The 13,419-nt window shown below is 39.3% G+C and overlaps 2 protein-coding genes across 2 annotated transcripts in view; both read left to right on the plus strand.

Moving 5' to 3' along the window:
• PABPC1 (poly(A) binding protein cytoplasmic 1) overlaps window positions 1-13,419 on the plus strand; it is a 114,968-nt gene that overhangs the window by 61,330 nt on the left and 40,219 nt on the right. The gene's annotated exons all lie outside the window — the stretch shown is intronic.
• Window positions 13,328-13,419, plus strand: part of SNX31 (sorting nexin 31) — an 89,487-nt gene continuing 89,395 nt past the window's right edge. Inside the window, 1 exon segment of the mRNA XM_069081023.1 lies at window positions 13,328-13,417. Within this exon segment, the coding sequence (XP_068937124.1) occupies window positions 13,328-13,417 (90 nt within the window).

Here is a 13,419-nt window from a genome sequence, read left to right on the forward strand (position 1 = left end):
GGGGCATGGAATTCTTTTTCTGGTAGAAGTTTGACTAGATGACCATTGAAGCCCCTTCCATTCTGAAGTTATGAGATTCTATGAATCCACCTAGTTGAACTGTTCTCTAGCCCACACCTCCCCATCTCTCCCACAAAAAATAGCATGAGAGACTTTGTCAAATATTTTGATAAACTCTAGGTAAGTCATATTTACAGAATTTTCTTGATCTACCAGTCCAGTAGCTCTGTAAATTATTTCTATTACATAAGGAAATAAGACTAGTCTAGCATGTTCTATTTTTGATGAAACTACACGATCCCACTTCGTTTTCCCTATGTGCACTATGCATCACTTTAATAATGTATTCTAGAATCTTCTTAATAATCAGAATCAAACTCACTATACTAGAGTTTGCAAATTTCATTCCCTTCCTTATATAAAAAAATTGGGACATTTGCCCTTCACCAGTTCTTCAGTGCCCCTCCCTTTCTCTATGACCTTTCAAAGATCGTTGCTAACCAAGACAATTCCAAATGACTCATGATGGAAAATGTTAACCACATCCAGAGAAAGGACTATGGAGTATGAATGCAGATGAAAGCATACTATTTTCAGGATTTTTTTCTTTTTTGTGTTTTTTCCCTTTTGTTCTGATTCTTCTTTCACAACATGTCTAATGCAGAAATATGTTTAATATGATTATACATATTTGATCTATATCAGATTGCTTACTGTCTTGGGGAGGGGGAAATATGGAGGAAGGTAGGAAGAAAAAATTGGAACTCAAAAATTTTCAAACATAAATGTTGAAAACTATCTTTACATGTAATTGGAAAAAATACTATTAAGGGAACAAACCCAAAGATTATTGCTAATGGTCCAGGGATATAATTTTCAGGGTCCTAAAATATAGTTTATCGGAGCCAGGTAAGTGATTTGAATTCATAAATGCCAGTTAGCTCTTTCCTACAATCAATGTACCTAACCTGGATATCAACTCCCTATTGGCCATTTTATTTCATTGTTCCCATCCCAGAAACATTCCCATTCTTCTTGATAGAGAAAAGAGAAATACACAAAGAGCTGAACAACTCTGCCTTTTCTCCATCACCTATTATCATCATCTGTTGTCATATGACTGAATAGCAGTCATATCCCTTCTTGAATATTCTTCTTTTCCCCTCCCATATAGCTGTTTTTTTTGGAGGGGGTAAAGGCAAGGCAATTGGGGTTAAGTGACTTGCCCAAGGTCACACAGCTACTAAGTGTCAAGTGTCTGAGGCCAGATTTCAACTCAGGTCCTCCTGACTCTAGGGCCAGTGCCCTATTCATCGAGCCAACTAGTTACCCCCATGTAGCTTTTAAAAGGCTTTTTTCTCATGCTTAGCTTCCCTCATCAATCTCAACTCATTCTTCTTGACATGATTCTTACAGCCCATGCTATCTTTCTAGATTCTTCCTCTGTTACCTGTCCTTGTTCTTGTCTCCTATATTCTTAAAAATTCAAGTTCATTGGTTGGTTCCCTGTGCCTGTATATGGAAGCCCCTATCAGAGTAGTTTCTCTTTGTGTCTTCAGAATTTTATTCTTAAGAGCCTGCTAGTTCTTCTGGGCAGACCTGCCTAGTTGAATTTTAGTCCATGGGATCTTAACTATCCTTTTTCTAAATTATTTGCAATCTGCCCTCCCCAAACCTAGGGGGTATCAGGCCATTTTTTTTGTCTCCTTCCCTGTAACAAATTCTAACACAGAATGAATGATAATTTATTGAGAACTTAATTTATTGAGTATAGTACCAGGCATTGCACTAAGCATTGGGAATACTATTTTTGTTTGTTTGTTTTGTCTTTTTGGAGGGAGAAAGGCAGGGCAATTGGGGTTAAGTGACTTGTCCAAGATCATACAACTAGTAAGTGTTAAGAATCTGAGGCCAAATTTGAACTCAGGTCCTCCTGACTCCAGGGCCAGTGCTCTATTCACTGCACCACCTAGCTGCCCCTGGGAATACTATTAAAAGGACTAACATTCCCTTTCCTCAAGGAGCTCGCTCTAACAGAGGAAGACAGTACAAAGAGGAACAAGAAGAGGGGTTTGTCATGGGGGGTGTGGGGGAATGACATAGAGGCTTGGTTGCCATGAAGTGGAGTTCCCATATCCAAGCCTAGGGTTTCAGGGGGCAGAATACAGGTTCTAGAAGGAGAGGGGTTAAAAGGATGACAGGAGAACTGGCAGCATAGTTCAGAGAGAGAAGTTCCTTCAAGTTTCCATCATTTCCAACCCAGCAACCAGTTCCCCCTTGTTGGTAAGAACCAGATCCAGGACACATCAAAGTTTGTTACTTTCAGACTTACAATTATCCGTCTATGCAAAGATAATCATAGTCTCAAAGCACATTGGTCAGGGATTTTCTCCAATAGGTTTTGGGACTGGAGTTAACCAATTTCCAAATATTAATCTCAAATTCTAATTAATCTCTGCTGAATTTTACTTAATGCCCTTTCCCTGCTCCCCTCAGTAAGGACCTGTTCTACCCCAGTCCTTACATTATCCACCTCTACTATACACTGTTCAAGTACCACTTTTTATTATCATTATTTGTAATGGTCATATCCCCTTAAGACCCTATAAGTTAAATCAGAGGGAGCTATATGTAAATTTTGTCTCCCCCAAAATGCCTGGCATAGTGCTTTGTACACAGGAGGCACTTAAGAAATATTTGAATAACAATGTGGATTTTCAAATCACATATGTGCCAAGACCATTAAAAAGAGAAGTATATAAGCAATACCAGTAACCCATCTCATTTGTAGTCATGCTTTGTGGATATCATATTTATGATGCTGAGCAGTCAGGGCATGTGGGAGGAAAAGAAATAAGCATTTATACATTGTTCAGTCATTTTTCAGTCATATCCAATTCTTCGTGACCCCATTTGGGATTTTCATGACAAAAATACTGGAGTGGCTTGCCATTTCTTTCTCCAGCTCATTTTACAAATGAGGAAACAGAGGCAAATAGAGCTGAGTGACTTGCCTAGGGTCACACAGCTTGTAAGTGTCAGAGGCCAGATTTGAACCCAGGAAGATGAGTTTTCTGACTACAGGCATGGCATTCTATTCACTGTACCACCTAGCTGTCCACATATTTATATAGTAACTACTGTGTTCCAGGCACTACGCTATGCTAAGCACTTTGCAAATATTATCTCATTTGATCCTTAAAATAACTCTGTGAAGTAGTGTAAAGCCAAGCACAAGCAGCTTTCCAGAAGACTGCTGCTGTGAATAGCTTTCAAGATTCTGATTACACAGTATAGTGAACTCTCTATTCAATAACAAATCAGAGCAAAACATTCACAGAAAATCAAGGTACAGCATTTACAATGTCACAGCTTATCACAGAAAATCAAAATACAGCATTGATCATGTCACAACTCAACAACTTATCATTAAAATGGCCACATAGTTTTCACCAAAGTGATCACATAGTTTTTTTTTACAAAGAACATTCATTTAGTCAATCACAAAATCCTTAATTCAATAACAAAGTACAAAAGTCAAAGTTCTCCACCCCTAGGTCACAGTAAATCATAATCTTCTCAATCAGTACACAGTATCCAAGTAAAGTCTTCTTTCAGCTTGACTCAAGGCTGGCTCTCAGATTCCATGGTTCCTCTTCCATGGTCCCAGCTTCAACTGTCACCTGGGTTCAAAGGCAGGCAGCTCCCAGTTTCTTGTCCAGCTCCTTGCTCAGTTCCCATTCCATATTGAATCTCACAGTGTCCAGTCCACCTCAAGTCCTTCACAGTTCCTGTTTCTGGGAAGACAAAGCTTGACAAAGCTGCAATAATATACATGCACATTGCCAGCACCATCATTAATTCACTATCTGCCTGTGAAATCAACTCAGACCCACCAATAAGGTCTGAGAACTCAACACAAATCAACATAGAAATCAACACAGACCCACAAACAAGGTCCAAGAGGTCAGCACAAATCATCATCCAGGACATCCAAAATTTTCCTCTAGGACTTCTGTAAACATACAACCAGAAAATCCTCTTTCAGGGCTTCCAGTAAGGTCCCAGGGCTTCTGGACACAGTATCACAAACAAACATCAACACAAACAGAGCAGACAAACAGAGTGTTGGGATACCACAAGTTTTCTCCTTCTTGACTCTGCCACCATAAGAGTCGTCTTCTCAGTTTTACTGTCTCCAGCCTGGAAATTTTCCTTATATATGGTCATTAGCTCCTCCCCTTCCTGTTGCAGGAGTTCATGAGTTCTAGGGTTCACAAGTTGTGGGGTCCACACATTTTGTTTCTTAATAGACTTGATACAGGGCTCAAAAGAAACTTGAACTGAAACAAGGTGTTTATTCAATAGCTAAAACAAGGTGTGAACTACTTCTGTGCTTGCCATTACAAGTAGATGATGTTATTATCTCCATTGTACAGCTGAGAAAACTGAAGCCAAGAGAGTTTAAGTGACTTGCTCAGGGTCACACAGCTAGTGTCTGAGGCTGAACTTGAACCCTGCATGAAGCTGAAAGAATCTAAAGTACTCAAATTCATCTGAGATTTCACTGATTCAGGAGTTCCTTCTGCTGAAGCAGATTGTAGCCATCCAAGTTGGTCCATCCTGTCCAGTTCTTATTCATGCTCTCCCAAATTTTCACCACATGGAGTCTAGCCAAAATGCTAGAAGCCTTCCTTACTTTTCCTTAATATCTTGAAAATGCCAGTGGAACACTGTGCATTCACCCATTATCCCTCACTCTTCACCACATGACCAGCTCATTTTCTTATTCTTTCATACAATTATTTTTTGATAGCTTTGATTTCTGTTCTCCTTCAGAGTTTCTCTGTGATTATATCTTGTAGCCTGCTCACAGCCAATACGTACCTTTCCATTATCCTCTGTGGGGTACTTATATTTAATTCTTTGGAGGCAATGGTGTTTTACCTTTGACTACTAGCATGTAGCAACCATGGTTAAATATTTGTATTGAAAATGTAGTCCCTTTCAATGAAGAAATCAAAACTATAGTCATAAAAATCCTCTAAATCATTATTGATTAGAGAAATACAAATTAAAATAATTTTGAGATATAATCTTATAACTTATCTGATTGGCTAAAATGATAAGAGGAAAAGTGACAAATATTGAAGGGAATTTGGAAAAATTGGGGCAATAATCCGCTGTTGGTGAAATTCTGAACCAATCCAATCATTTTGCAAAATATTCTGGAGTTATGCCCAAAGAGTTCTAAAACTGTTCTATATACCTTGACCCAGCAAAATTAAGTCTATTTCCCAAGGTGATCAGGGAAAAAGGGAAAGAACCTATATGTTCTAAAATATTTACAGCAGCTCTCTTTGTGGTAGCATAGACCTGAAAATTGAGAGGGTGTTCATCAATTGGGGAATGGCTAAACAAGTTGTGGTATATGATTGTGATGGAATACAACTGTGTTATAAGAAATAATGAGCTGGTTGATTTTAGAAAAACATGGAAAGACTTGCATGAAATAATGAAGAGTAAAATGAGCAGAACCAAGAGAATGTTGTACACAATAACAGCAATATTGTTTAAAGAATAATTGTGGACAACCAAGTTATTCTGAGTGCTATAAATACTCAAATTGATTACAAAGTACCTATGAAGGAAGATGCTATATACCCACCTCCAGAGAAAGAACTGATAAATACAAGTGTGCATAGTATGGCTTTACACATATTTGTCAGTCTGTGTTAGATGTTGGCCTTCTTCAGTGTTGGGTAGGGAAGAAGGGAGAGAAAGTTAAAATGTAACCCCCCAAAAAAACCCAAAGAAAAATTAAAAAAGAAAAGAAAATATAGGCCTTTACTATTTAAGGTAAGTTTGGGGTCAGTAAAGTGCTTTGCAATTTCATGAAAGCGAACTAGTCACTCTCCTTCTCCTTTTAAACTCTGGGTCCAGTTCATTGCCCATCTGTATTGGCAGGGCCAGATAGATATATTATTAGATAAGCTATCTCTTTGATATCTGGGCAATAATTCTTCATCCATTTAGTTTCTTAATAGACTTGATACAAGGCTCAAAAGAAACTTGAACTTTACAATTATATTGTCTTCAGCAGAAATCTCTATTATATATACTTCATCCAAGCTGACCAAAGAAGGACTTTTGTTTTATTGTCTTCTATTTCCATTATAAGCACCTTTGGGACTGTGAGGTCAGGGTCCAAGTGTAATGGTTCCACTATCCTCGATGCACAAAATGGTTTGTTGTAAGCATTTTTGCAAATTATTTCCATTTTTTTCTTTTCTTTTTAGTCTTCTCTCCATTTTCATCCTTGAATGCCCTTGGGATAGCTTTGCTTAGCTGAATATCTTGCCAAGTTTTCTTTATTTTCCCCCCATATGGTAGTTTGACATTTTATTTAACACAAATAAAAATGTGCAAAACAGTTTACTCATTTTCTTCACTCCTCAGTCAAACATTTGGATTAGTGATCTTGATGGCTAGCTGAGCAGAGCTGGAGGAATTTCTATTCCAATTCCTAGAGGAAACATTGTAAGCAATATAAGATTTGTTGCACATTAAGAGTATTTCTAGGCTCTTTTGACATTGCTTACCAAAAATTTCTTGGAAACTGCTGGGTGGCATGTGTTTCATCTCTATTGCTTCCATAGCTAATGTTGGAAGGACATAACTATCTGACTCTTGAATGGTCTTTGTGTCCTATTTTGGTTCTTCTTGTTCCCATCAGTTTCACTTGATCTTGACATATTGATTTGACTGGCACGAGATGAACTTTTTTTATTCCTGACTTATTTTAGGCCTCATGAAAGGTTCACAGGCAACACTAAGTAAGAAAAAATGGGGGGGGCAAGTTTTCTTTAGGGTGGTTTATTTTTCTTTAGACTGCTTTTCTCTGCTTGATGAGACAATTCCACTTATGACCATTCAACATCCTTGTTTTTAAGATTTTACATGCAAATTTATATTCTAAACCAGTCTTGCCTTTGCCAGACAAACTTCCCTATTTGGCAAGTTAGATATTTGTTGATTAAGGCTTTTTGGGAGCTTTTTTTTCCTTTAAACTTCTTTGCTATAGCAATTAATTTACAGTTCTGGATGAAATTATCGTCAGTGTCAATATAAATCCTGTTGTCTATTTCCCATTTTTGATCATTTGTTTCAATAGAAGTAGGATGTGTACTCAAAATTAGAGGCCAGTCTCATTCCAGTTCTGTATTGGGAGTAGCACAGTAAAAGATGACTTTAGGCATTGTCCACTCTGAAATGGTGCAGAACCTCTGAGTTCTTTTTGTCTTTCACCCCAAGGCTGGTCAAGAAGTGATTCTCCCTTTAGACAAATTAGCAGAAGTATCTCCACTATGTCCTGTGATTTTCTTGACTTATTGAAGGGGTCCATTGCTGGTATTATTCTCTCATTCCACAGTTCATTTGAGACTGGGTCTCTGTATTATATATGTATTTTCCAACTTCCAGTTAAAATCCACACATATGGGTTCCACCTACCCCTCAACTAGAGGCAGCATGGCATGGTGGATAGAGATCTGGGGTCAAGTTCCTCCTTCCCCCTTGATGTATATTGACTATGTAACCCTAGTCAAGTCATTTAACCAATCAATGTTCTAGGTAATTGTCAAGACTCTAGTTGCAAAGAAGGTATCCACCTGCCATGGGAGAATGAGGGTTTTTTTTTTTCTTTTTGGAGGGCAATTGGGGCTAAGTAACTTGCCCAAGGTTACATGGCTAGGTTTTTTTGGTGTGTGTTAAGTGTCTGAGGCCGGATCTGAACTCAGGTCCTCCTGACTCCAGGGCCAGCGCTTTACTCACTGAGCCACCTAGCCGCCCAAGAATGAGTTTTCTCATTGAGGATTTTTCCCTTTATCAATTATGGTCCCTCCAACTCACCTGCTTCCAATATTTGTCAACCATTCATCATAGAATTACAAAATATTACAACTAAGAGAATCTTAGATGCCCCTTTCTTGCAGTTTCCAAAATAAAGTCTGAATGACCACTTATCAAGGAGGTTATAGAAGAGACTCCTATTTAGGAATGCATGAGACTAGATGGTCCCAGGGTTTTCTTCCAATTTTGAGATTGTGGGATCTAGTTCAACTCCATGAGGATTTTGAATCTAGAGAGGTTAAGTGACACTGCTCTTTGGTCGAAAGAACCTGCTTCTGATTTCCATTGTAGGATCTCAGCCCAGATGCTAGAGGTAAAGGAGCTTTCAATCATATGAATAAATTTTGAAATATAGACAATTTTAATACATTGCCACCCCCAACAAGCCCTAGACCTCATTCTATTTCAATTCAGTTCAGAAAGTGTTGCAAAGCACTGTGCTAAGTCTAAGAATATAAAGACACAAGCAAAAAGCAAAACCAAATCTGAATCTGTCACTCCCTTGAGGAGATTAAATTCTAGTAACCACCAGTTAAGTCTATGGCCAATAGTTCATTGGCCCCACACAAAAAATAAGAAAATGGAGCAGATCATAGCTTGCAATAACTAGAAATGGAACTATCTGGCAATATGATCTACTCCTAATCAGGTCTTTTTTATTATTTTTTTAAATTGTAGAATATATTTTAAAATTTTTTTCTTTTTAAAAAATTAAAAAAATTTTTTCCCTACCCACCACCCCAAAACAGTGATCCCACTAAATACCCCCTCCCCCAATCTACCCCCTCCTACTTTTCAGTAGGGTAAGATGGATCTCTATGCCCCAGTGCCTATATATCTTATTTCCCAGTTACATGAAAAAATAATAATAATATGTATATTTAAAAAAATTTTTCGATTTTAAAACTTTGAATTCCAAATTATTTCCCTTCCTCCATTGTCACCCACCCTTACTGGGAAGATAAGCAATTCAATATAGGTTGTACATGTGAAGCTATGCAAAACATTTCCATAGTGGATATATTGTGAAAGACTGACTATATTTCCCTCCATTCTATCCCGCCCCCCCCCCACTTGTTCTATTCTCTACTTTGACCCTGTCCCTTTTCAAAAGTGTGTGCTTCCAACTTCCCTCTCCCCCAGCCTGCCCTCCCCTCCATCATCCCCCCCATCCCCTTCCCCCTTACTCTCTTGTAGGGTGAGATACCCTATTTAGTGTGTATGTCATTCCCTCTCTAAGTCAAATTCAATGACAGTAAGGTTGATTCATTCCCTTTTGCCTTCCTGTTCTTTCCCTCCATTGTAACAGTTTTCCCTTGCCTCTTCTATATGAGATAGTTTGCCCCATTCTGTCTCTCCCCATCTCCTCTCATTATATTCCTCTCTCACATCTCAATTTCACCTTTTAAGTATCATTACTTCCTATTCAATTGGTCCTGTGCCCTCTGTCTATATATACCTGTACACTTACATAACAGTCATATATGTATTCATACACCCATATACCCTCCTATATAGACATATATATTTATGTATACATACACACATATATACATATACATTTCTATTCCTTTCAACTATTCTCATACTGAGAAAAGTTTCACAAGTTACAATTATTGTTATTCCATGTAGGAAGGTAAATAGTTCAACTTTGATAAGTTCCTTATGATTTCTTTTCCCTGTTTACCTTCTCATGCTTCTCTTGCTTCGTGAATGTGAATGTGAAATTTTCTATTCAACTCTGGTTTTTTCAGCAAGAATGCTTGAAAGTCCTCTATTCCACTGAATAACCATATTTTCCCCTGAAACATGATACTCAGTTTTGCTGGTAGGTGATTCTTGGTTTTAATCCCAGCTCCTTTGACTTCCACAATATCATATTCCACGCCCTTCTATCCCTCAGTGTAGAAGCTGCCAAATCCTGTGTTATCCTGATTGTGTTTCCACAATATTCAAATTGTTTCTTCCTGGCTCCTTGTAATATTCTCTCCTTGATCTGGGAACTCCAGAACCTGGCTATAATATTCTTAGAAGTTTTCTTTTTGGGATATTTTTCAGGAGATGAGTGGTGGATTCTTTCAACCTCTATTTTGCCCTCTGGTTCTAAAACATCAGGGCAATTTTCTTTGAGAATTTCTTGAAGGATGATTTCTAGGTTCTTTTTTTGATCATGGCTTTCAGGTGTTCCAATAATTTTAAATTTATCTCTCGTGGATCTATTTTCCACGTCAGTGGTTTTCCCAACGAGATATTTCACATTGCCTTCTATTTTTTTATTTGTTTGGATCAGTTTAATAGTATCTTGATTTCTCATGAAATCACTAGCTTCCATTTGCTCCAATCTAATTCTGAAGGAATGATTCTCTTCAGTTAGTTTTTGAGATTCTTTTTCCATCTGGCAAATTTGGCTTTTTAAGGCATTCTTCTCCTCATTGGCTATTTGAGCCTCTCTTGCCATTTAATTTGTTCTATTTTTTAAGGTATTATTTTCTTCAGTCAGGTTGTTGACTCTCTTTTCATTATTTTCTTGCATCATTCTCATTTCTCTTCCCAATTTTTCCTCCACTTCTCTTATCTGGTTTTCAAAATCCTACTTAAGCTCCTCTATGGCCTGTAACCAATTCATATTTTTCTTGGAAGCTTTTGGTGCAGGAGTTCTGACTGTGCTGTCTTCCTCCTGTTCCATGATTTGATGCTTTTTGTCCCCCAAATAGGAATCTAATGCCAGATTGCTGAGCTTGCTTTGATTCATTTGCTTGCTTGTGTTGTCACTCAATTTCTTGACTTTTGAGCTTTTTGCCCCAGCAGAACTCTGCTTCCAGAGAGGGGAGTTTTGTCCCAAAACTCTGGGGTTTTCTTAGTTGCTGGAGCTATTAGTTGGCTGCCTAATCTGAAGCCTCCACATGCTCTGGCACCTAGTCATACACCCCAGGACCTCCAACCTAGACTGAAATCCAGATCCAAGCAGGTTAAAGCAAGAGTGATTACCCTTCAGACTGGTTGCTTGGTCCCCCTACAATCTGGAGTCCAGGAGCTCTGAAGCAGCCATGCTGCCTCAACTGCTTCTCCCTCCAGGGGGCAGAGGCTGGACCGCACTCCCGGACTCCCTGTTCCCAAAGTCCACTGATCTCTCACTTTGTCTTTGGCATTTATGGGCTGATAATTCTGGCAACCACCACAGCTTCTGGTGATCTACTTTCCCAACATCCCTCTAGCCTTGGCTGGTTGGTTGATTATTTTGGCAACCGCCACAGCTTCTGGTGATCTACTCTCCCAACATCCCTCTAGCCTTGGCTGGTCGGACTGCCCTGAGGTTAAATACTCAAGGTCACCCAGGGCTGGGTTCAGCTCCCAGAGCACTGAGATGGTCCCTTCCTGATGGCCTGCTGGGATGTCTTCAGTGAGAGGTTAGTTTCTCTTTGTCACTTTGTGGGTTCTGTAGCTCTAAAGTTTGTTTAGACTCATTTTTTACATGTATTGGAGGAGGTGGAAGCCGGAGCTGAGTTGAAGTTCTATTTCTACTCCACCATCTTGGCTCTGGCCCTCCCCCCCCCCCCCCCCCCCCCCCCCCCCCCCCCGCCTCATCAGGTCTTTCTAGAGATCCTGACCAAGCACAGAGGGCAAGCAGAACTAGACCCAGCCACACTCCTGGAGACTTCAAAACAAGGTAAGCTTCCTGGGGCAGTAAGTAATTGTTATGATTTTTGTTTGCTTGTTTGTTTTGACAACTAGTTCATCTATGCCTTTAATAAATATTTGTTACTGGTCAGTGAAAAGTGCACTGGCCCTGGAGTCAGGAGGACCTGCATTGAAATTCAGACTTCAGACATTTAACACTTACTAAGATGTGTGACCTTGGGCAAGTCACTTAATCCCAATTGCCCTGCCTTCCCCCCCCTTCAAAAAAACAATACTTGTTGGAACAAAGTCAGTGCAACCAAGATTAGAAGGGAAGCAGAAAGCTGGGAAACAATTTTTATAGCCAGTGTGTCTGATAAAGACCTCATTTCTAAAATATATCGAGAACTGAGTCAAATTTTTAAGAATATAAGTCATTCCCCAAAGGATAAATGGTGAAAGGATGCAAACAGGCAGTTTTCAGATGAAGAAATTAAAGCTATCTATAGTCATATGAAAAATGCTCTAAATCACTATTGATTAGAGAAATGCAAATGGCTAATATTACAAAACAGGAAAATGATAAATGTTGGAGATGTGGGAAAATTGGAACATTAATGGATTGTTGATGAAGTTGTGAACTGATCTAATCATTCTGGAGAGCAATTTGGAACTATGCTCAAAGGGCTATGAAACTGCATGTCCATTGATCGATCCAGCAATACCACTACAAGTTCTGTATCCCAAATAGATCATAAAAATGGGGAAAGGACCCATATGTACAAAAATATTTATAGTAATTCTTTTTGTGGTGGCAAAGAATTGGAAATGGAGGGGATTCCCATCAATTGGGGAATGGCTGAACAAGTTATGGTATATGAATGTAATGGAATACTATTGTGCCATAAGAAAGGATGAGCAGGTAGATTTCTGAAAAACCTGGGAAGACTTACATGAACTGATGCTGAGTAAAGTGAGCAGGACCAGGAGGACATTGTACACTGTAACAACGTTGTATGATGACCAACTTTGATAGACTTAACTCTTCTCTGCAATACAATGACCTAAGACAATTCCAGAAGACTCATGATGTAAAATACTATACACATCCAGAGAGAACTATGGAGTCCCAATGCAAATGGAACCACACTATTTTCTTTTTTTTTTCTTTCTTGTGCTTTTTCCTTTTGTTCTGATTCTTCTTTCACAACATGACTAATGTGGAAATATGCTTAATATGATTGTACATGTATAGCCTGTATCAGATTGCTTGCCATATCAGGGAGGGAAGAGGGGAGGAGGCAGAAAAAAATGGAACTTAAAATTTTTAAAAAGTGAATGTTGAAAACAATAAATTAATTTAAAAAAATTATAATTGGACAAGTGGAAGCTAACGACTTCATGAGACATCAGGAAATAATAAAATTAAGGCAAAATAATTACAAAAAAAAATGTTTGTTGGATGGGATCGGATTGGACCTTGCTTGGATTTAGGGGCTGTCTTTTCAGCAGCCCAACACCAGGAGTGGGAGATAGGTGAGAATGGGAATCAGCCAGCTCTCCACTTCTTTGCCCTGAACAGCTCCCCAAACTGGTCCCTGGAGCTCTGATTTTTCATGGGACAGACACAACAGCTTAGCCAGCCTCAGACTCAGATCCCACCCCACCCTTTCCTTCCAAACGCCTGGTGGAGCCTGGGGAGAGGCGGTCCTTCAGCCCGGTCCTGTCCGCTTCACCTGGGCCGTACCCTCTCCCCTCAGGGGAGGAGAAGAGAGGTCCGCTCCGCCCTCCGGTGGGCATGCAAAGCCTGCAGCTGGCGCCCAGGAGTTAGGTGCTGAGTAGAGTCCCAGAGAAGAGAAGGGAAGCGAGCCCCAGCCCCGGCACGGCGGC

This window comes from Petaurus breviceps, unplaced genomic scaffold (assembly GCF_028583685.1).
Source record: "Petaurus breviceps papuanus isolate PSGF00001 unplaced genomic scaffold, PetGlider_PUasm1.0 98, whole genome shotgun sequence".
In the NCBI taxonomy this organism is placed as follows: domain Eukaryota; kingdom Metazoa; phylum Chordata; class Mammalia; order Diprotodontia; family Petauridae; genus Petaurus; species Petaurus breviceps.